Below are 19,867 nucleotides of genomic sequence, written 5' to 3' on the forward strand. Positions count from 1 at the left end.
TGTCTACGAAAAAATAGAGGGGTAGTAGGCGGGCGTGGCATTAACCTCTACTTCCGTAACAAACTGTATGGAGAGCGATAACCGCACGCATAGTTTTACTATCCACACATTATCGATAAGCAAAAAAATCGAAAAGATCGCGGGGTTTTGCGCACTTTCGACGTTCAGGGACTTGAGATTTTGACTTGGAACGACTCGACAAGCACCGTCGACATGGCCGAGTCTTCCATTCCTGACACGCTGAACAGCGTCTTCGACGCTTCCCTCCAGGACCGATACGACCCTGTTCGCTTGACCTCCGAGAGCATCGTCCCCATTTTCGAACTGCCCTTAGCTAAGAAAGTCCTGGGCCACGATGCCGACAGCGAGGCTATTGCAAGGATCGCCGATGCCAGTACCTCCTATACCACCTTCGTCGCTGAGAACGCTCGTGCCATCCTCCAATCGCCGTGCGACGGCTTGACGGTCAAGCAAACACAATCGCAAATCCTGCATATTGGTCTAGCAGCATTGTTCAGTTTCCTGCAGTCGAACGTCACTGGACCTCCGCTGACCTACAACTCGGCGGAGACAGTGCTTCCTTCTGCTCTCCGAAGCGATGTCGAGATCCTCCGTGCTGTACGTGCGAAGAACATTCGCGATCTCACTGTTGATGGTGAGGCCGCCTACAAGCTCACGCCAAACTCGGAGCTTTTCTCAGTCGCCAAGGCTCTGCTTGTCGATGCAAACACCGGTGAATCGGTTGTTGCGAAGACGGCAAGCATGCGTGTCAGCTTCCTTCACCAGAAGATGCTCTCTGAGGTTACAAGCACATTACAGGATTCCATCTACAAGGACGTGGAAGCTCTGAACAAGGCGGATTTGACTGCGGATGAAAAGGGACGTTTCTTGTTGGAGCGCGCGATTATCAACACCCACCACGGATTCGATGCCAAGGCACGGGCGGATCTCGATCGGGCATGCCAGGTCCGGAACTTTGAGTTTGCTTTGACGGGTCAGATGGGTAAGCGCACGAAGTTCCAGGAGCGCGATACTAGTCAATTGGTTGTCTTGGCCAAAAGTACGGATGAAACTCCCAAGTCCACAGATGCCTCTGGTCCCAAGACCGTGGATCTCGATGATGATACCCTGCTTGAAGCTATCTCTTTCACCGAGAGCAAAGCTACAAATGTCCAAGATGAGCTTTCTCCCGCCTTGCAATCCGTCGACCCTAATGACCAGCCTATTCTCAACCCCGTGGATTCGGCCATCTTGTTAGCAATGGCATCCGCTATTACCAACACTGCGCCTGAGAATGGTCTGACGCGTGAGGAGACACAACCATACGCCACTCGAGTTCTCGAGGGTGGCAGCTCAAATTGGCAAATTTATACACAGGCTTTGTTAGTACGCAGTCGTGTGGAGGGTTTCCGCTCTCGCACTGTCGAGAGATCTGTGCTGCAAATGCAGGCTCTTGTTGATCAGGTCATTGCGGACACAGCGACAGATGACAGCGCTGCGCAACAGCCTTCAGCTGAGCCCACCACTTTCTTGCCTCGCCCCGAGAAATCCGAGTCGGCCTCCGCCTCTGACCGATTGGAATACGTCTGGCTCATGAACTTCTCGACTCGGTGGAACCTCGAGTCCGAGCTGGCCAAGCGCTGGGTCGAGCTTGGCGGTCTCCGTACAGCGCTTGAGATTTACGAAAGACTTCAGATGTGGGCTGAGGCTGCTCTGTGCTACGCCGCAACTGACAATGAGGCGAAGGCTAGAAGCATTGTGCGCCGCCAACTTTACGAAGCGACAGGCTCGAACGAAGATGACGAGAACGAGCAGTTCGACGGCCCTGAGCGCTCGCCTTCAACTTTACCAGCGGACGCGCCACGCCTGTTCTGCATATTGGGAGATATCGAGAAAGACGAGAAGATGTACGAGCGTGCCTGGGAAATTTCAGGGAGCCGATATGCCCGCGCCCAACGCTCTCTCGCCCGTCACTACCTTGCTCTCACGCCACCTGATCTGCTGAAGGCCGAAGATGCCTACCGCAAGAGTCTGGCCATCAGCCGCCTCAACCACAGCGCTTGGTTCGCTCTTGGCTGTGTCCAGCTCGAACTCGAGCACTGGGAAGATTCCACCGACTCTTTCACTCACTGCGTGAAACTAGATGACGCCGATGGCGAGGCTTGGAGTAACCTAGCAGCCTCTATGCTACGTTCATCCGCACCAGAGCCCACCCCAGACGTAGATGTCGATGAAAACAATCCAGACGTCGACCCCCACAAGCGCAAGCGCGAAGCCCTATCCGCCCTCCTCCGCGCCGCGCAACTCAAGCACAGCAACGCTCGCATCTGGGATAACGTGCTAACAGTCGCTGCCTCGATTCCCCCACCCTCAACACCATTCCGCGACATTATCACAGCCCAGAAGCGGATCATCGAACTCCTCGGCGCAAAGAAGGGCGAGAAATGCGTTGACGGTCCTATCCTAGCCATGCTTGTCGACTTCCTCTGCAGAGCCTTCGACTATGATTCCCTCTTCACCGAGTCCGAGTCCGACTCTGGCCGCATTATTCGCTCGGGAACTCTTCCCGGCCAGATCCTCTCCCTGATCGACGACCACGTCGTTCCTCTGATCACGCACTCCGCTGCGCTGTGGCTTGTCGTCTCGCGGGTCGAGGTATTCCGGGAACGTCCTGCTGCTGCTCTGGAGGCGCATGAGAAATCCTGGCGTGCAACTGTTGCGAACAACGCTCAGGGTGCGTTCCAAATGGGTGATGAGAAGCCTTGGTTGGAAATTGTTCGCTCTACCGAGAAACTTGTCCGCGAGGGATATGCCAAGTACGGCCCCATGGATCGTGAGAACCAGCAAGCTGAGGGAGATAAGGAGCTTGAGCTGGTCGCTAGTGACTGGCGCTTCAAGGCCCGAAGTGCCGTCCGCGGTATCCTCGGCAAGGGCAAGGACTTCTGGGAAGATTCCGAGGGATGGACTCGCCTGAAGACACTGCAGGGTGAGGTTACTGGTAACTAGAGCAATATATATTCAAAATAAAGCGATTATGGCATTTTATGACCTCTACCTTAGTGTCTATGTATCGCAAGTATGTGTCTTTTATTGGACAAGGATCTCGGGGTTCACCATGCATAGTCTTATGCCTCCATCTTCCTCTTAAGCATCCCACAAAAGCTCTCAAATAATACGCTATCTGTCCCCTGGATCCAACGTATTAAGACCTGTGTTTCCCCCTTTGCCTCGGGAGTGTGTCCATGAGCCAGTTTTAGCTGAACACGGACTCCTAGCACTACCTCCGCTGGGACCGTCGTTATCTTCATGCCTTCCTGTCCAGAAAGCTTCATCTTACGACGTGCTTGTCGGGACCAGACATTCTCAGAAGTGTATCCCACACCAGCGCTGAGAATCTTATCCCAGTCCCAGTACCATGAGAGCGAGTCCAGCTCGCCATTCAAAGTAGCGCTAGCAGTGTCGATGGATGTCTCTGGCGGGAGGGTAAAAGCGTAATCACTCGGGAAGGGAAGAAGGTGCTTTGGGAATCCTGGAATGCCCCGGGCAACGCTCTAAAAAAAAATTAGTATCGACTTTGAAGGGGAGGGTGGGAAAACGCACCATCTTCGGATGCCGTTCACCCCACGACCAAGCAAGAGCCCACCGCTTCGTTTTGCCCTGCACAAGCTCGGTGACGGCAAATTTGTGATTTTTGTTTTTTGTCAAGGTCTCGACGAGGGCAGCGACACTGCTCAATTTCCCCAGCATGGATGTGTACCATTGTACTTGGTTGCGTAGTTGCATGCTTTCTTCGATCATGCGTGTCACGAAGGCTACTTCCCCGCCTGATGTGACCATTTCCACCTCTGCGCCTGTGCATGTCTATGGAATGTTAGTTTTATTTTATTTTTATTTTTTTTCAGACAGTTGGAATAAATTACGTACCTGCGACGGTTTCTTGGATTTGGCTTCCGCGGATTGTATCATCTCTTCTTGGGATTCGTAGAATGGGGGGTTGCACATTGTGAAATCGATTCTGGAATCGAATTTAGTATATCTTTCAAAGTCCACAAGGCTGGGCAAGTCTAACCTCTTCTGATCAAACTTGTTGAGGGGAAAAAGAGGGTCATTGGGATCAGTTTTCATGATGCGAATTCGTGATTCGAGTTCGTTAAGTTTCACGTTTTGTTCAGCTGTGCGAGTGTTGTTTTCATCGATGTCTAAGAACCAATCAATACTTGGTGAAACTTCTTTCTGAACTTCAGAACTGTCAAAGAGTGTACCTGTCGCAAGGAACTTCCATTGAGGTCGAACTCTGCATCCCAGCAAAGGGTAGATGCTGCAGCACCCAGTTCCACTAAGACCATCAGTTGTTGGTCAACTTTCATAAGGAAGGACGACGACAAACATATCAAGACCGACTATTTCTCGTTTAGAATCGTATCCCTCTTTGATCGTGCCTGCTGTTGAATCCAGGAGGTCTTGCAACCAAAGGATATAGTTTAGTCTGAACTGTTAATATGGCACCCAGGTAAACGACAAGGTGATTTCCATACCTGTTAGGAACCTATAATTCCTGTCAGTGATCCATCACATGCGAATAAGAGATCACAATCATACCGGTGGGCATAGTCGGTCTTCGGGCAGTTCAACGTTCAAATGAAAGTCTTGCTTCAGCAAAGTGATGGTCAACGCTCTGTGGTACCGTCAGCTTTGGCTTTAGTCAAATCATGATATGTACCATACCTCACCGATGCTGGATCGTTAAAGTCTAGTTGACCATTTGATTTGAGACTAAAAAATAATCAGAATCCAGATCTACGTTATGTTCAGGGTACTCACTGCTTCGCGAACTCCGGTGACTGTAACGAAAGGGCAGCAAAGTCGACACCGTTCTTGTAAAGACTCCGTGTTGATTCCATCGTCAATTTCCCTTGAAAGCAAAGTCTATTTCCCAGAAGTTTGACGAGGTCTCGTGGTTGTTGACAAGGTGAAGATCGACGGGAGGATGAATCCCGTTAACTAAGGCAGCGAAGTCACATGATTAAGCAGGCCCTGAGTCCTTGTATTTAAAAGCTAGAGCTAAAGCCAAAAAAATGATCTATATACAGCGCGCAAATGTAAAATATAGATCGCCAAGTATAAAACTTCGAATCGGAAGAAAATATTTGTCAAATAGAAATCACCAAATTCAAGTCATTATGTCGTCAAGGGCCTTATGCCCCCCTGTATATACCCCAAAAATGGCCTTAAAATACCCTCATCATTTTGCTGAAGAGAAAGGTAATGTGTGTGAATGTAAAAGGGTGCTTCAAATCACTTTTGATCACGAATCCGCTTACGCAGACTGCGATTGCTCTTTCCGTTTGAGACGCTCTGTTCGCTCCATGCGCCATCCGGCACCCCAGCGCATCTCGGCCATGAGAAGAGGAACCATTGCAAGAGTGATGCCGGCGAGGAGGAGGAATGTATACTCGGCTGTGATGGCGTCGATAATGGGCTGGACGGCCGCGACACCGGCGGCTCCGACTTCGCAGCGCATCAGGTTGTTGACTGCGGTCGCACTGGCACTGGCACCCGGGTACAAGTCGATGACCAACGCGCTATTGATTGTGAAGATGGCGGTGGCGCAATAGGCGATGACATATTGGAGGATGACAGGGACGGCAAGGTGGGTGTCTAAGGAGAAACCATAGACTGCGGTGCACACGATGAACACGGCTGTGATCCACCAGGTGTTGCGCATACGGGCGTACTCGATGGGGAAATTGGGGTGAGATTTGGAGTTGATGCGGGTTTCAAGCGGGAGGTTGTTTTGCATGCAGTATTCGTGCTCTGTGCGTTTGTGATTGAAGTCCATCAGGTAACCGATGGAGTAGGATCCGGACATGCAGCCGAAGCCGTTTCCCAGGAAGGTCAGGCCAACTTCTAGGGAGTTGAGTCCGTATCGGGACTCGAAGAGGTCGGATGTGGACGAAGTCACCATCGACCAGACAGTGTACACGATAGCACCGAAGAACAAGGTGATAAAGACATCCTTCTCGGCGAGGAAGCCAAGAGGGGCGATGACGGTCTTCCAAGTCACCTTTTTCTTCTCAAGAGTGGGAACAGAGTCCTCTTTGGCCTCTTTTTGGCCGGTGATGCAGTAAATCCACGGCTTGTAAAGTCCATGCAATGGGACAGTACCGTTGCCAGCGACGGTACGGAGGGTTTCGGGGAGGAAGACCAGAATAGATAGAAGACTGATTCCGGACATGATGGTCAGGAACCAGAAAATGGATCTATAGCCCAGGTACTGAGACAAGATTCCACCAAACACGGGGCCAACACCTTGGCCAAGCATGCGTACTTTAGTTCTGTCAGTATGATAAATTTTAGACCAAGAGTACAAGGACTTACCTCCGCCAAAGATTCCAACTAAACTTCCTCGTTCAGCTGATGTGGTGATGTCACCAATCACGCCGGCACCTGTGCCGGTCAGCAAATGCCTCAAGGGAGTCAATGGTCAGGGTGGGGGTGCATACCGATCGAGATAGTTGCCGAGCTGCCTGCAGCTTGTAGCGCACGGAAAGCCATAAGCTCGCCATAGTTTGTGGACACGGCCAGCGCAATGTTGGCAATCATATAGACAATAAAAGTACCGATGAAAATACCACGACGGCCGATGATGTCAGAGAAAGAGCCCCAGAAACTAGGAGCGAGCCCTTGGACAATCATGTATATTGTGACGGTTAATGTGGTAAGTGACATGGAGACGCCCAGGTCCTATTGAGTAGTTAGTCAACTGTTGGAATGGGATATGGTCGGGCCGGTATAAAGGTCGACTCACCTTGGAGATAATACCCAAGGCGGGGAAGTAGATGTTGGAGGATAGTGGAGAAAAGATGGCTGCAAGCGAGACAATGCAGACCATTTGCAATTTGCGGGATCGAGTGAAGACATGGTAAGTTGTTGACTTTGGGATTTGGCTTTCGAGGTTGATAGAGGAGGAGGAAGACGGTGTCGCGAGGTCCTTTTCATCTCTTGATGAAAGGCTAGGGCTGGAATCGCAAGATCTCTCGGTGACTGTGGCAACCTTAAGAGACTCTGGGGATATGAAATGAGACATGGTGAAGCAAAATAATTAAGAAATTGACCTAATAGTGCATAACTGGGCAACCCTGAAAGATATAGACAAGAAGTGGAAGCTTAAGCCAGCTGTCCGAGACAAAACGTTTGAGGTCTGATTCTTGGGCTATTGGAATGGGCCCGGCCCTTTTGTATTTCGACGTCAGGCCCGCCCCTGATAGCACCGATCCGCAAATATCAAAACGGACCCATGCATCTGAGGAGAGTCAAGGCCATGTGCTCCACTGTGGGTTCGGCCAAGGGACCACTTCTCCCCCATCCCCTTAGCAGTAGTCTGTGGCAAGGATCAGACAAAGAAGGTAAGACGGGCGCCGCTCACTGGGTGATAGATGGATCCCTATCTGCGGAAAAGAAATTCTAGGCTAATTGTCTACCCTTCCAGGTGCTTTACAAGCAAACTCCGGCCATTCTGAGAACTAGCTTATGCACTGCTCTAAGCCCCAATTGCTGATGTACCTGGCGTTAGTATCAACAGTATCACACTATTATTGTTTTCGAATCAGCTAAGCTGGACAGTACTGCAGAGATGGCCCGAGAACCTGACAAGCTTCGTAGTTTCAAATGCCATTACCCGTTGTGGACGCAACGGATTCCTCGTAGGGCAAGCACACGCGTTCCGGTGTATCGCCAACCAAATGATGTATGATCTACATAGCATGTGCACTTCGCAATCAAGATTCCCAGATGTATTTGTGCAAGAGAAATTCTCAGTTTTTTTTGGAGTTGGATATTATGCTGCTTGGCACTTTTCTCTTCTTGTTCTCCCGGGGGTGCCGATATTCTGCAGGCTTTAGCCTGCATGATAAGAGCGTTGCAAGAGAAAGACAACCCAATGAACGGACAGGAAGCCAGGGCTTGGCGAGTGATGGCAATTGCACATGGTGAAGCAGCCACCGACGACAGGGTTTTCGATCCTTCCGAGCAAGATCATCGCGAGTCGTTAAGTAAATGCCAAGCTTCGGAATCTATCATGGCTGTGCCGGGGCAAGAATTCGTGTTTCAGGGGAAACAATTTTGTCTGCTTCGCCAGCTAATTACGTAGGCAATCCCCTGAATAGGGAATAGGGAGTGTTTTGGCGGTTTGTTTTGTATAGGGGAAGCTGCCCTTGCTTGGGCACACAGATCCAGAACCCAATCGGGAAGCAGGAAAGGGGAACTAGGAATTGCTAGTCCAATGATGATGCATTCTGGGGCTCGATAAGTGTGCGAAGATGTACCCGCAAGCTACTGTGACCAATGCATCTGCATTTCATCAAGTCCAGACATCATAGGGTGGAGCTGGAAGGGGACTGGAATGCGTCTTTACCAGCTGGGGCTAAAGTTCGCGCTAGGCAGCTATGATCGACAAATCGAACGGCCTCTATCAAGTCAAAGCGCAATGGTGCCAAACTTCGGCTGCCGATCATGACCCGCCGGCTCCGTACTTAGCCCCTTCTGCCTTCTCCGTGACCGAGGGTCCCGCGGAACTTCGGTTGGGCTGCTCCTCTAACTTAGCGTCCGCTGCTGCATCTTGGTCCAGTAATCCCTCGGGACCGTATATTCTCCACCCACGAAACCCTAGAAATATGTACCAAAGCGCTCATCACGAAGCCAAGACGTGATCGCTGTGGTCCATTGAATGTTCTCGCCATTTCGGATTGTTTTCTGACTCGGCAATGACCTTGACCTGGTAGGGCAGGCCAGGGCTGCATCCTACTTATTCTTGGCTGTTCAAATTCCGTTATCTCGCCGATTCTTCATATCTAGCTGGAAGCACGAATTCACCGACCAGGACCCTGGCCTCTTCGGCGCCCGAGTCCTTGGCTATCGTGCCCATAGCGCCGGAGGATCAAAAGAATCCCGACTCGGGTAGCCGAGTGCAACCCCTCTTCTTCATTGCATATTGATAGCCCCTCTGCACCAGCTCAATTGTCGTTAACCTTGTCCAGAACCTGGTCATCTCCACTGGTCATCGTCATTGGGTCTGGACCTTCTCTTGGAGGGTTACAGTTCTGGATGAGATACGCGAGAACTTTTTTGGGATTCGCCAATGGCAGCTTGAGGTACTGTCACACCTGGTCATTGTTGACTGTATGGATGCCTAGAAAGGAAAACCATCCGTGAAGTTGTTCTCGAAGGGTCCACTGATACTCGGCGGGTCTGTCATGAAATGTGGACGCCTTCTCACAAATACGATTTTGGCCGTTGTTCACGCAACTCCTCTGGTTACATCACAAGCTTGATTATACGTGGTATTCACTCATCGTCTCAGTCCAAGTCTATATTTTAGTCTCATGCGAGACTGACTTTCCTTTTCCGTACTTTCTCGCGGAAGAGATAAATGTTTTGAATGCTATTGTTCACATCCTCCAAATAAGCTGCAGTCGAGGACAATGAGATCGTCCATTCGACTCGCACAGGCTGCAGCTCTTAATTTCTCCGAAACAATAGCTTATCCCCATCTGCCAGCTGGCATAGTCCGTCGGGAAACCCTCCGACGCTTACAAAATCTGCCTGGACAACAATTTGGTACGGCTTTCAGGCGTTCGGGTGCATTATCAAGGAGTACCGTAGGGGAGAGAAAGTATAACCTGGTAACAGGCATCACCATTATAATACGACCTGTCAATCCTTTGAAATCATAGTGGATACTCAGCGAACGTGTCTGGACTTCTTGACATGGGATCTTCATAGCAAAAACGTTCCGAAAATTGAATGACCTTGGCTATATTACCCACTCTAAATTATTACTTTACAATATGGAGAAATAGAAAATAAAAATAAAAATAAAAATAAAAATAAAAATAAAAATGCCAAAATATTAACAATTAGACATAATGTCGATCTTTGAATGGTTTGTTTCATTGTTTCAATAAGACGCACTGGCCAGGCGCTTTGCAGATCGAGTACAGCTTGCACAGCCCCCTTTGAGCACTTGCAGCGTAGGGCAGCGAGGGAAAACCCCGAGCGGCAAAGGGGATTGTAAAAAAAGACGATCGCAAACGCAATCCCCAGCATGCCTCCCTGACATGGTGTACGTCTCCCAAGACCCTAGTCACCGATCTCGAATTATTCGCTCTTGCGAGGCACCCAAGCATGACCGCTTATTGCTAAGGTGGAGATAACAAGGAATGAGAGTCCATTGTTTATCCAACCGAGGTGAGCTCATCAACTCAAATTTCAGTACTATCACACGTGTGTCTTAGCCAAGGCGACTGATATAATGGAGTATAACCAGGAAGTCAAGGATCTCTTCGACCGGTGGACCGATCGATTGTGTGATTTGGACCTTTTTTTTTTCCATTGCGATCAAGGGATCAACCATGGGTGATATTCACCAACCCGCGTGGCCTTGTAGGGCTCCTGAAAATCCTCTGATCAGCATTCGCAATCGATGGAACCGGTGGGAACGATTATTTGATCTACTTGCTACGCATTCCCCAATAACGGAGCTCCGAGGGCCGGTGGAGTCGAGTACACGATAACGGCCTTCGCCAAGCAGCCAAGGTCCTGGGTTGGATTTTCGTGACGCACCCTGTTCTGGCCCAACAGGACTAACAACTCTAGCCCACCAGGCTAGATTTTCCGAGAGCAGCCATGGTTCAAAGTACCTGATATTGAGTGATCTTATCTAATCGTCCGGATCACACCGACCTTAACGCCCACGGCTAATGCCCGATGAAACATGCAGCTGAATCTCCCAGCGCTTGGCGCGATACATCGGACTCCGCCAAGGTCCCCTTCGGTAAACTCGACTTCCTATCCTTTCCGCCAGCACGCGATATGCGCCTGCAACATCGTGGGTCCTTCGCGAGGTTACGCGCATACAGACGAACTTTATCAGACACCCATTCCAAGGTTGCGTTGGTTCCTATGTCGCCCGAACCCAAGAACAGGCCGCACGTGATTGCATAAGTAGCACTGGGAGCAAATACCCCGACACAACCCTGTTCTGCAGAGAGTGATACATAGGCCTCGCGATCCGGTAAGTGGAGACAACATGCATGTCCGGACCGAGAATCCCCGTCGCCGAGGAAGTCCAAGAACCAACCGGCTGCGACCATGAAAAGCGCGACCGATCGGCGTTCCAAACACGACAATCCCTCGGAACAATGTGCCAAGCCTTTCGATGCAGTCACTTGTCACTAGTCTATGAGAGGATCTCTCAGGAGCGCACATAAAATTGCCATCATCGCCGGTGATGCTGGATGTGGCTGCAATATATAGCGGGAGGTGCTGCGGTGGCTGCTTGGCAAGATCTGGGCGTTTTCTGGATAATTACATTGCCGCTGCACGCCCATAAAACTGTCTAGAGGGGCTACTGAGGGGTCAAATTTGGGACTTGTGCATTCACCGGTAGAATTCGTGGGTCCTAGCTATCTTGGCTTCATTGAGGAGCTCTGGTGATTGCAGAGGAATGGACCAACGAAACGATATAGTGGATCTATATTCTTCTATCACAATGGATCCACCTTAATATCATCAATTGATTAAAAAGATTGTACCTGTATGTACAATATCTACACCTTTCAATATACATTCAATAGATGATTCTATACAAATATATTCAAGCGCTTGAACGCACCTGCAGGATCAGTGATGTCATGTATGATGAACCCCCTCGAAAATATATTCCGCTCCAGCCCTTAGCGAAGAATGAACAATATTGGAAACCACTGAAATCACCATTTCCTTCTTTTTCTGAGCATTCACTGATTGCTTATTGAAATTGATACTTGAAAACTCATCCGAAGAGTTCCATTGTATACGGCAACTGGAAAGAAGCAATATCACCCGACCAAAGCCGAAACACATCAATAAAGATGTCACATTTGCAATACTACAGCTACGAAGGCCTCGGCCAAAAGCAAAAACGAGACTTCTGGTACAGCCAAGCCGTCCGCATCGGCGACCGTATCGAATGCGCAGGTCAAGGTACACCTCATAACGCCACCAGACTATTAACAGAATATGTCACTGACACGTTCGCAGGTGGTTGGGATCCTAAGACCGGAGTGTTTCATCGAGAGATCAATGCCCAAATCGACCAGGCATTTGCCAATGTCGAATTGAACCTGAAGGATGCCGGTGGCAAGGGCTGGGAGCAGGTGTTCCGGGTGAACTCGTACCATGTCCCGATTAATAACGAGGCTCTCGATGCAATGGTGCGCAACTTTAAGCGCTACATGCCGAACCATCAGCCCATCTGGACTTGTGTTGGAGTGACGCGGCTTGGAGAAGATGATATGAGGGTAGAAATTGAAGTGGTGGCCCATGATCCTTGAGGTGGATTGGGGGTATATTGCACGTATTCGTGAATGAGCCGCTAGAAACTAGGTATATCAATGAGTCCTGGCACAGGACCAAATAAGAAGGCATTCCTCAGTGTGTGTGAGAGGGGCTTTAATGGCCTCTGCCGCCTCTTCCTCTGCCTCCACGGCCTCCACGGCCTCCACGGCCTCCTCGACCTCCTCGTCCTCCTCGAGATGATCGCCCCTTGGAGCTTTGCATCTTGTGCAAGTCGTCTTTGCTCAGGTTTAACGTGCCACCGGAGAATTTACCAATGGATGATCCGCCAATGCCACGATCTCGTCGGCCGTTGTTGGATGATTTGGTGACCTTTGTAGGTTTCTCGAGAATAATGCCGTTCTCTTTCGCCTCTCGTCGTCGCTTCTCGTCCTTGGATGCTGCCTTGGCGTTGATTCCTCGTCGGTGGGCATCGGGCATCTTTTGTTTGTAGAGAGAGTCCTTGGCGCCCAGAGATTGCATGCGAAGGTCCAGGGCCTTGAGGCGGTTTTTGCCGGTGGGTGCCAGGTCCGAGGATGACTCGAGTAGGTGGGATTCTCGAAGTAGTCGCTGCAATGCAAGATCGTGTTTCAGGTTAACGGTGTCTTTTTCGTCATCAGACTCGTCCTTCTGATCTGACTTTGTGTTTGATTTTGTTGTCTTGGTTTCTGAAGATGGTGGTTTCGCGCTCTGTGAGATGTGCATGTTAACACAAGTGCTCTATAAAAGTTGCAAAATTTGCTCACCATGAATGCCTTGTATGCTTGCTTGTCCATTCTGTCGTCTGTAGCTCGGGTGTCCGTGTGTTCTACCACTTCCACAATATCCTCGTCGCTTTCGTCTTCCGAGACTCCGTCCCACTGCTCGTCAATCTCCGATCCCTCACTATCATCGTCTTCCTCCGAGTCCTCCTCCACTTTAGAATCGCCAGTAGAGGGCTTATCAGGCAAATCCAGAGGCGCAAACTGTGCCTCGAAGTATTTGCGAAAAACGTCTTGCGCATCGTCCGCGGGAGGTGGCGAAGGACTGGCCTTGACTGTTTTCTTGGACCGCGACACGACGGAAGTGTCTCTCTTGCGCTTGCCAACCATGCTGGGTGCCATTTTTAAAATTCAACTAGCAGAGTTGCCGTTGCCAACGACGCGATGTTCCCCGAAGTTTTTTTTGACCGAGCTCCAGATCACGTGCGATAACGCCGATAAGCCCCTCGACATAGCGGCGCGACTCATTCAGCTTCAAGTCTTCCAATTGCAACAAAGATGACCAAGTTCCGACCTTGCATAGACCTCCACTCGGGGCAAGTCAAGCAGATCGTGGGTGGCACTCTCAGCAGTGTTGCCGCAGACTTGAAGACCAACTACGTCTCCAAGTTCCCCGCCAGCCACTATGCGGGACTCTATCAAAAGAACGACCTACGTGGGGGGCACGTTGTGAAGCTCGGACCGGGAAATGAAGAAGCAGCACAGGAAGCCCTGCGAACATGGCCTGGTGGCCTGCAAGTGGCTGGAGGAATCACCGATAAGAATGCGCAATATTGGATCGACCAGGGCGCCGAAAAGGTGAGCTCCCTACTATGCGATCGATTCCTGCTTTGGCATTATCCGCACAGCGGACCTTTAAAATTCCGATCTGGATTTATTCGTCATGCTGTCCGACAATGACGCTGATTCATTTCCTGTGGAATGCGGGACACTAGGTCATCATCACTTCATTCCTCTTCCCGTCAGGCAAATTCTCCCTCGAACGGCTCGAGTCAGTACTTGCGGCTCTTGGCGGCGATAAGTCCAAGCTGGTTTTGGATTTGAGTTGTCGCAGAAAAGATAATACTTGGTTCGTGGCGATGGACCGCTGGCAGACTATTACAGAGATGGAGATCAATCAGGGTATGTCACCTTTGAGATGAGGTATGGCATTCTTTATTAACAGTTGGCAGAGTCCATTTCTCTTTTGGAGCCTTACTGTTCTGAATTCTTGATTCACGCTGCCGATGTGGAGGGCCTTCAACAGGGTGTTGACGAGGAGTTGGTGTCGAAATTGGCCGAGTGGTGCACCATTCCCATTACCTATGCTGGTGGAGCTCGTCATCTCCAAGATCTGGAGAAGGTGCACAGTAGTAGCAAGGGCAAAGTCGACCTGACTATTGGCAGCGCTCTGGATATCTTCGGTGGCTCCGGAGTGACGTTTGACGAGTGTGTTGAGTGGAACAAGTCTCATTAACAATGAGACCGGACACCCCTCTAATACTTTCGCAACGATTAAAATGACCACGTCAATAGAGAATAAAATTCAGATTAAGAAATAAGTCCATATTATGATTTCTATATTTCTATAGAACCGGGGAAGTTCCAAGACCGAGACATGTCGTTGGCTGGCGCATGACCGAAAGCGGCTTAGGGGCTGGATGTGAGCTCCGCCCGCCAACCTCCGTGTCTTCATCACTTCTCATCGTCCTCGACCTCCCCGCGTCTTTGGGTGTCTCTGTACTTGAATATAAGTCGCCCGAGTCTTCTCAGCGCCTCCTACTCGATTGTACTACCTCGAATCGCTCCTTTCGCCCGACCGCCAACATGAAGCCCGTCGTGTCGGCGTTGAATGCCTGGTCCTGGTAGGCTCTACCACCCCAAGAAGGAGCTAGTCGCTCAGACTGCATTATCTAACATTTGACCCCTGATAGTGTCGTTATATCCGTCTTCGCTATCGTCATTCTCTCCGTCCTTGGAACACTCTTTGGCGTACGTTCGCCCGCCCCCAGTCCACGTCATGGGCGTAATGCGCCCATCGCATTGCCTATTTGGAGATTCGAGAGAAGGAGACGCTAACATACTACTTTTTGCCACAGAGTAACAACCACGCCTATACTGGCTCAGAAGGAGAACCCGAGGATGGTCCTGCAGTTGCTGCCTCCATCTACGTCGCGGTGCTCGTCTACGCTGTATGTCACCATCCAAAACAACAAATGCCACCATCTCAAGGAAACCGGACCGTTGCTAACAACATTTATCTCCGATACAACAGGGTTTCTTCGTCTTCTGCGGATTCCAGGCCTATCTCCACATTCTAGACCGCAGGGGCGGTGCCATATCACTCCGCTAAACCAATCCAAAAATCTACAACAATATCTTATTCGGTGTCTTTAACGGTCCTTGGGTCGATTTGCAATCGCTGGGTCTTACATATTTTCGGTCTATCTTCGGTGAACATGAATGCCAGGGTCTGAGAGGGCGGGGAAAGATAAAGATCCAATCATGAAACGGATCGACGGTTCCAACCTATCCGGACTTCTCACCATGCTTTACAACTGCCTTATCAATTCGAGGTGGACTCGGAGTCCGTCGGTATCACGAGCTAGGAATGCAGTCTCTATCTATGGATGGGCCTTGGAGCTGGTATCCCGGTCTCCCCTTTGCTAGAGCACACTTACCTTCTTGCACGATATGTACATAGACCGCTCGGAAGTATGGCCAGTTATTTCTACTTTTTTTTTATGTACGATTTTATCACCGATGGATGGCCTTTCGCTCAGGTCGAGATCGAGTATAGACATTTCATCATTGTTCGTTATTGACAAGCCCTATTTTTGTATGTCCAACGCCTATGCATGCAAATAATCAAATCCACGGGTATTTTGGTTCACTCTTCGTCTTCGTATGGGTCCAGCATCTTGGACATGTAGGGCCCGTCCAGAGTGTATCCGAGGCGCGCATAGTAGCTGCGCACTCCAACACCGGAGATAACACTAATTTTAGTGCTTCCGTGCTCTTCGCGCGCAATACGCTCCGCCTCCTCCATCAAAAGGGTACCGAAACCTCGGTGCTGGAACTTGCGAGCATCACGACCGTGAAGCGGCACAGCAGACCCGTAGACGTGGAGCTCGCGGACGATACTGGTCTGCTGGCCGGTGAACTCGGGGCGGAAAGTGTGAGTGTCGCTGCACTTGCGCAGACGGAGCAGACCGATGAGGATATCCTGCTTCGGGTCCTCGTATGCGAGGAAGGTCTCCCAGCCGCCGTTGGCGGTGTAGTCGCGGCGGATTAGCTCGACTTGTGAAGGGCGGATCTTGTTCTTCACTTCGTTGATACCGACTTCTCGGGTGCGAACGTCGCGGCAGGTAGTTCCAAAGTCCTTCATACGAGCTAGGGCCAGCTCGCGCAGGTTGCCATTCTCTACGCCGGATGTGACGAGGGGCATCGGGATATCACGCTGGACACGATAGATACGGGTCCAGGGAGGGATAAGCGCCAGGATACGAGCGACGAGGTCAACAAGGGCGTTGGGAGTGTAGTTCTTGTAGCGGCCAGTCCGCCACAGCTCGTAGAGCCCTGTGCCTCGAATGACAAGGGTGGGATAAATCTTCAGACCGTCGGTACGGAAATCAGGGTTCTCGAAGTATTCTTGGAACTGGAACAGATCACGCTCCATGCCTACGTTCGGCAGATCGGGCATCATGTGGCTGACAACTTTGAAACCGGCATCCTTGGCAAGCTTGAAGGTCTCGGCCACGGCCTTGACAGTGTGGCCGCGGTTCGTGTCGCGGGCCACATCCTCGTACAGACTCTGCACACCGATCTCCAGACGGGTGCATCCATATCGAAGCATGCTGTCCAGGTGCTGGTCCAAACAGTAGTCCGGACGTGTCTCGATTGTGATACCAACACACTTGACGTTACTCATTTCACCGGCCTGAACGGCTTCATCCACGTTGTCCGTCTGGTATCCACTCAGCGCGTTGTGAAGTTGGGAGATGAACGTGTCCCGATAATCCTCAGGCAATGACATGAAAGTTCCACCCATGATAATGTATTCAACTTTATCCACACTGTGGCCCAGAGACTTGATCTGATCCACACGTCCTCGCGCCTGCTCGAATGGATCGTAGCGAGCGCGAATCGCACGCATCGATGTCGGTTCGTATCCAGTATAAGATTGTGTTGAGTACTCGAAATCGGAGTCAGGGCCACCAGGGCAGTAGACACAGATGTTTCCGGTATATGCAATATGAGGGCAACGGTGGGGTTTGCACATCACGGCCACGACGGCGATACCAGAGGAGGTTCCTGTGCGACGAGTTAGCTCGGTGTTCATGCGACTCCAGATAGTCTTGACATACGGATCGGCTTCGCAATCAGCTTGGGCAGAATGTATTTCTTGTAGTGTTCGGGCACAGCAGCAATGATGGCTGTCAGTGGCGGCAGGGTCGCCAGACTGTGCTTCTTCGATACTTTGCCCCGCAGCTGGTTCAAGTTGATGTCTTTCCGGGGCTGCGAAGGGTCCTTCTGAGACTCCCAGTCCTGGATGAGCGCATTCGCAATATCGGAGCAGGCTCGCATATACCGCTCGTTCTCTGGCAACTGCTTGGAGTTCTTCTTGGCCGTCTTTGACGGCATCGTCACGGTCATGGTAGCCATGGCGAAACAGTATCAACCGCGCAGCGGCGGTATAGGATCAAGAAGATCACAAATACAGATAGAAGACAGGAGCTTTGAAGACGTAGTGGGGTTGAGGCGATTAGATAGAAAAAAGTTGGTGGCCGAGGTTTGCGACCCGAACTCAACTCGGGTCCGCTTAAGTAAAGATTTGTTCCCGAACGAAAACTCCCGGGCGCGCATCCCGATTCCCTTGCTTCAACTCCATCCCCGAGTCAACCTCTTTTCACCCTCTCCTCTCCTCTCTCTTCCATATCGCAGTCATGCAGGCCTTCCGCCGTAACACCTTTTCGGCCGTCCGCAATGTCGCCGGCAAGCGCTCGGTCACCTCTAAGGCCAACTCGCCTTATGCCGAAACGGTGAACAACCTGCGGATCAACAAGGACACCCGTGTTCTGTTCCAAGGTTTCACCGGCAAGCAGGGAACGTGAGTCATGTTGACGTGTATTCCACCAATTCCAAGCGCAGAAATGCTGACGTGTAGCTGGTGAACAGTTTCCACGCCGAGCAGGCTATCGCCTACGGTATCTATCCTCTCATCGCGATCGCAGATGGACACGAACTTACAAACAGCAGGCACTAATGTCATCGGTGGTACCAACCCCAAAAAGGCTGGCCAGATGCACCTTGACCTCCCCGTCTTCGCCAACGTCGCCGATGCTCGCAAGGAGACCGGTGCTACTGCTTCCGCCATCTTCGTCCCGTATGGCTTCGCCGTTCAGATCGCATATTGAAAGAAGAAAAGCTAATGTGGATTAGTCCCCCTCTTGCTGCTGCCGGTATCGAGGAGGCCATTGCTGCTGAGATGCCCCTGGTTGTTTGGTTGGTGTCCCTATCTAGAGCTAAGCTCCTTAAAAAAAGTTTCGACTAATATTGGATTCGCGTCATAGCATTACTGAGGGTATCCCCCAGCACGGTACGGGTTATTCTATCATATGCGCGTCGAACACAAGCTAATGAAACGCTTTTAGACATGGTCCGCATCACCGACATGCTGAAGACTCAGAACAAGACCCGTCTCGTTGGCCCGAACTGCCCCGGCATCATCGCTCCCGTAAGTGATGAAACTCGGAATACGCGCAATGCTATATACTCATATCTTTCGCTTTCATAGGGTCAATGCAAGATCGGTATCATGCCCGGCTTCATCCACAAGCGCGGCCGCGTCGGTATCGTCTCCCGCTCCGGTACCCTCACCTACGAGGCCGTCAACCAGACCACCCAGGCTGGCCTTGGTCAGTCTCTTGTCATCGGTATCGGTGGTGACCCCTTCTCCGGCACCAACTTCATCGACTGCCTGAAGATCTTCCTTGAGGACCCCGAGACCGACGGTATCATTATGATCGGTGAGATTGGTGGTTCCGCCGAGGAGGATGCCGCCGAGTTCTTCAAGGCCAACAACATCCACAACAAGCCCGCTGTTTCCTTCATTGCCGGTATTTCCGCTCCCCCCGGCCGCCGCATGGGCCACGCTGGTGCCATCGTCAGCGGTGGTAAGGGTGGTGCCGACTCCAAGATCGCCGCTCTCCAGGATGCCGGTGTCATTGTCGAGCGCAGCCCTGCCTCCCTCGGCAAGGCTCTGCTTGCCGAATTCGTCAAGCGCGATCTTGTCTAAAGGATGACAGGATCTGTTTTTGAAGTTTCATGCTCCTTGGTGACCTGGTTCTTTGGTTCTGAGATATATCCACTGTCTATAAGATGGTGATCGCGGTTCATCTACTTATGCCGCCCCTGTATTCTTTTTCTCCTTTGTGTTAGAGACCCTTGAAGTAATTAGTTTCGTGTAACTTTTACTTTAATCCAATGTGCATTGTGTAGAGTAAACTAGGCTATTGTTTACTCCATGACTAGTCCTTTATGAGGTTCCTTTATTCTAGTCTCACCCATTGTAAACCCTAATTAACCATAATGAACCTGGCCAGGACGCCTTTACTTGATATCGCCGCATAAGAAAAGAAGGAATCCCTGAGCAACATGGTCTCCAGCACCATCTTGCAAATGCATTCAAACGCTATGCCAGAGCCTTGATTCCGGTGGTTGAGGCCATCTCTGAGCCCGAGAAGGAATAGAAA

General features: G+C 50.8%; 9 protein-coding genes across 9 annotated transcripts; 5 read left to right on the plus strand and 4 right to left on the minus strand.

Annotated features, from left to right (window-relative positions):
* Positions 1 to 213: 213 nt before the first annotated feature.
* Positions 214 to 3,006, plus strand: N7443_004116 (ATP-dependent helicase IRC3; the record flags this gene model as incomplete). The annotated part of the gene is made up of 1 exon (XM_056884172.1): positions 214 to 3,006. The coding sequence occupies one exon, from the start codon at positions 214 to 216 to the stop codon at positions 3,004 to 3,006; it is 2,793 nt and encodes a 930-aa protein (XP_056742450.1).
* Positions 3,007 to 3,125: 119 nt separating this feature from the next.
* On the minus strand, positions 3,126 to 4,901 carry N7443_004117 (DUF890 domain protein; the record flags this gene model as incomplete). The annotated part of the gene is made up of 9 exons (XM_056884173.1): positions 3,126 to 3,551; positions 3,601 to 3,861; positions 3,925 to 4,015; positions 4,070 to 4,336; positions 4,388 to 4,486; positions 4,536 to 4,546; positions 4,600 to 4,675; positions 4,726 to 4,773; positions 4,822 to 4,901. 9 exons carry the CDS (start codon positions 4,899 to 4,901, stop codon positions 3,126 to 3,128), a joined length of 1,359 nt encoding a protein of 452 aa, XP_056742451.1.
* Positions 4,902 to 5,317: 416 nt separating this feature from the next.
* Positions 5,318 to 7,087, minus strand: N7443_004118 (uncharacterized protein; the record flags this gene model as incomplete). The annotated part of the gene is made up of 4 exons (XM_056884174.1): positions 5,318 to 6,327; positions 6,379 to 6,447; positions 6,504 to 6,744; positions 6,809 to 7,087. The coding sequence occupies 4 exons, from the start codon at positions 7,085 to 7,087 to the stop codon at positions 5,318 to 5,320; spliced, it is 1,599 nt and encodes a 532-aa protein (XP_056742452.1).
* Positions 7,088 to 11,909: 4,822 nt separating this feature from the next.
* On the plus strand, positions 11,910 to 12,371 carry N7443_004119 (RidA family protein; the record flags this gene model as incomplete). The annotated part of the gene is made up of 2 exons (XM_056884175.1): positions 11,910 to 12,021; positions 12,079 to 12,371. The coding sequence occupies 2 exons, from the start codon at positions 11,910 to 11,912 to the stop codon at positions 12,369 to 12,371; spliced, it is 405 nt and encodes a 134-aa protein (XP_056742453.1).
* A 118-nt stretch (positions 12,372 to 12,489) lies between these two features.
* On the minus strand, positions 12,490 to 13,475 carry N7443_004120 (uncharacterized protein; the record flags this gene model as incomplete). The annotated part of the gene is made up of 2 exons (XM_056884176.1): positions 12,490 to 13,092; positions 13,119 to 13,475. 2 exons carry the CDS (start codon positions 13,473 to 13,475, stop codon positions 12,490 to 12,492), a joined length of 960 nt encoding a protein of 319 aa, XP_056742454.1.
* A 156-nt stretch (positions 13,476 to 13,631) lies between these two features.
* Positions 13,632 to 15,465, plus strand: N7443_004121 (Elongation factor 3; the record flags this gene model as incomplete). The annotated part of the gene is made up of 7 exons (XM_056884177.1): positions 13,632 to 13,931; positions 14,069 to 14,255; positions 14,306 to 14,561; positions 14,705 to 14,977; positions 15,047 to 15,104; positions 15,212 to 15,304; positions 15,388 to 15,465. 7 exons carry the CDS (start codon positions 13,632 to 13,634, stop codon positions 15,463 to 15,465), a joined length of 1,245 nt encoding a protein of 414 aa, XP_056742455.1.
* Positions 15,466 to 16,002: 537 nt separating this feature from the next.
* Positions 16,003 to 17,777, minus strand: N7443_004122 (Elongator subunit ELP3; the record flags this gene model as incomplete). Its single annotated transcript, XM_056884178.1, has 2 exons — positions 16,003 to 17,426; positions 17,480 to 17,777. 2 exons carry the CDS (start codon positions 17,775 to 17,777, stop codon positions 16,003 to 16,005), a joined length of 1,722 nt encoding a protein of 573 aa, XP_056742456.1.
* A 281-nt stretch (positions 17,778 to 18,058) lies between these two features.
* On the plus strand, positions 18,059 to 18,529 carry N7443_004123 (uncharacterized protein; the record flags this gene model as incomplete). The annotated part of the gene is made up of 3 exons (XM_056884179.1): positions 18,059 to 18,222; positions 18,291 to 18,319; positions 18,369 to 18,529. 3 exons carry the CDS (start codon positions 18,059 to 18,061, stop codon positions 18,527 to 18,529), a joined length of 354 nt encoding a protein of 117 aa, XP_056742457.1.
* A 257-nt stretch (positions 18,530 to 18,786) lies between these two features.
* Positions 18,787 to 19,410, plus strand: N7443_004124 (uncharacterized protein; the record flags this gene model as incomplete). Its single annotated transcript, XM_056884180.1, has 2 exons — positions 18,787 to 18,849; positions 18,910 to 19,410. 2 exons carry the CDS (start codon positions 18,787 to 18,789, stop codon positions 19,408 to 19,410), a joined length of 564 nt encoding a protein of 187 aa, XP_056742458.1.
* Between the last annotated feature and the right edge of the window lie 457 nt (positions 19,411 to 19,867).

This window comes from Penicillium atrosanguineum (genome assembly GCF_028827265.1).
Source record: "Penicillium atrosanguineum strain IBT 20685 chromosome Unknown utg000003l_segment0_segment0, whole genome shotgun sequence".
NCBI lineage: Eukaryota > Fungi > Ascomycota > Eurotiomycetes > Eurotiales > Aspergillaceae > Penicillium > Penicillium atrosanguineum.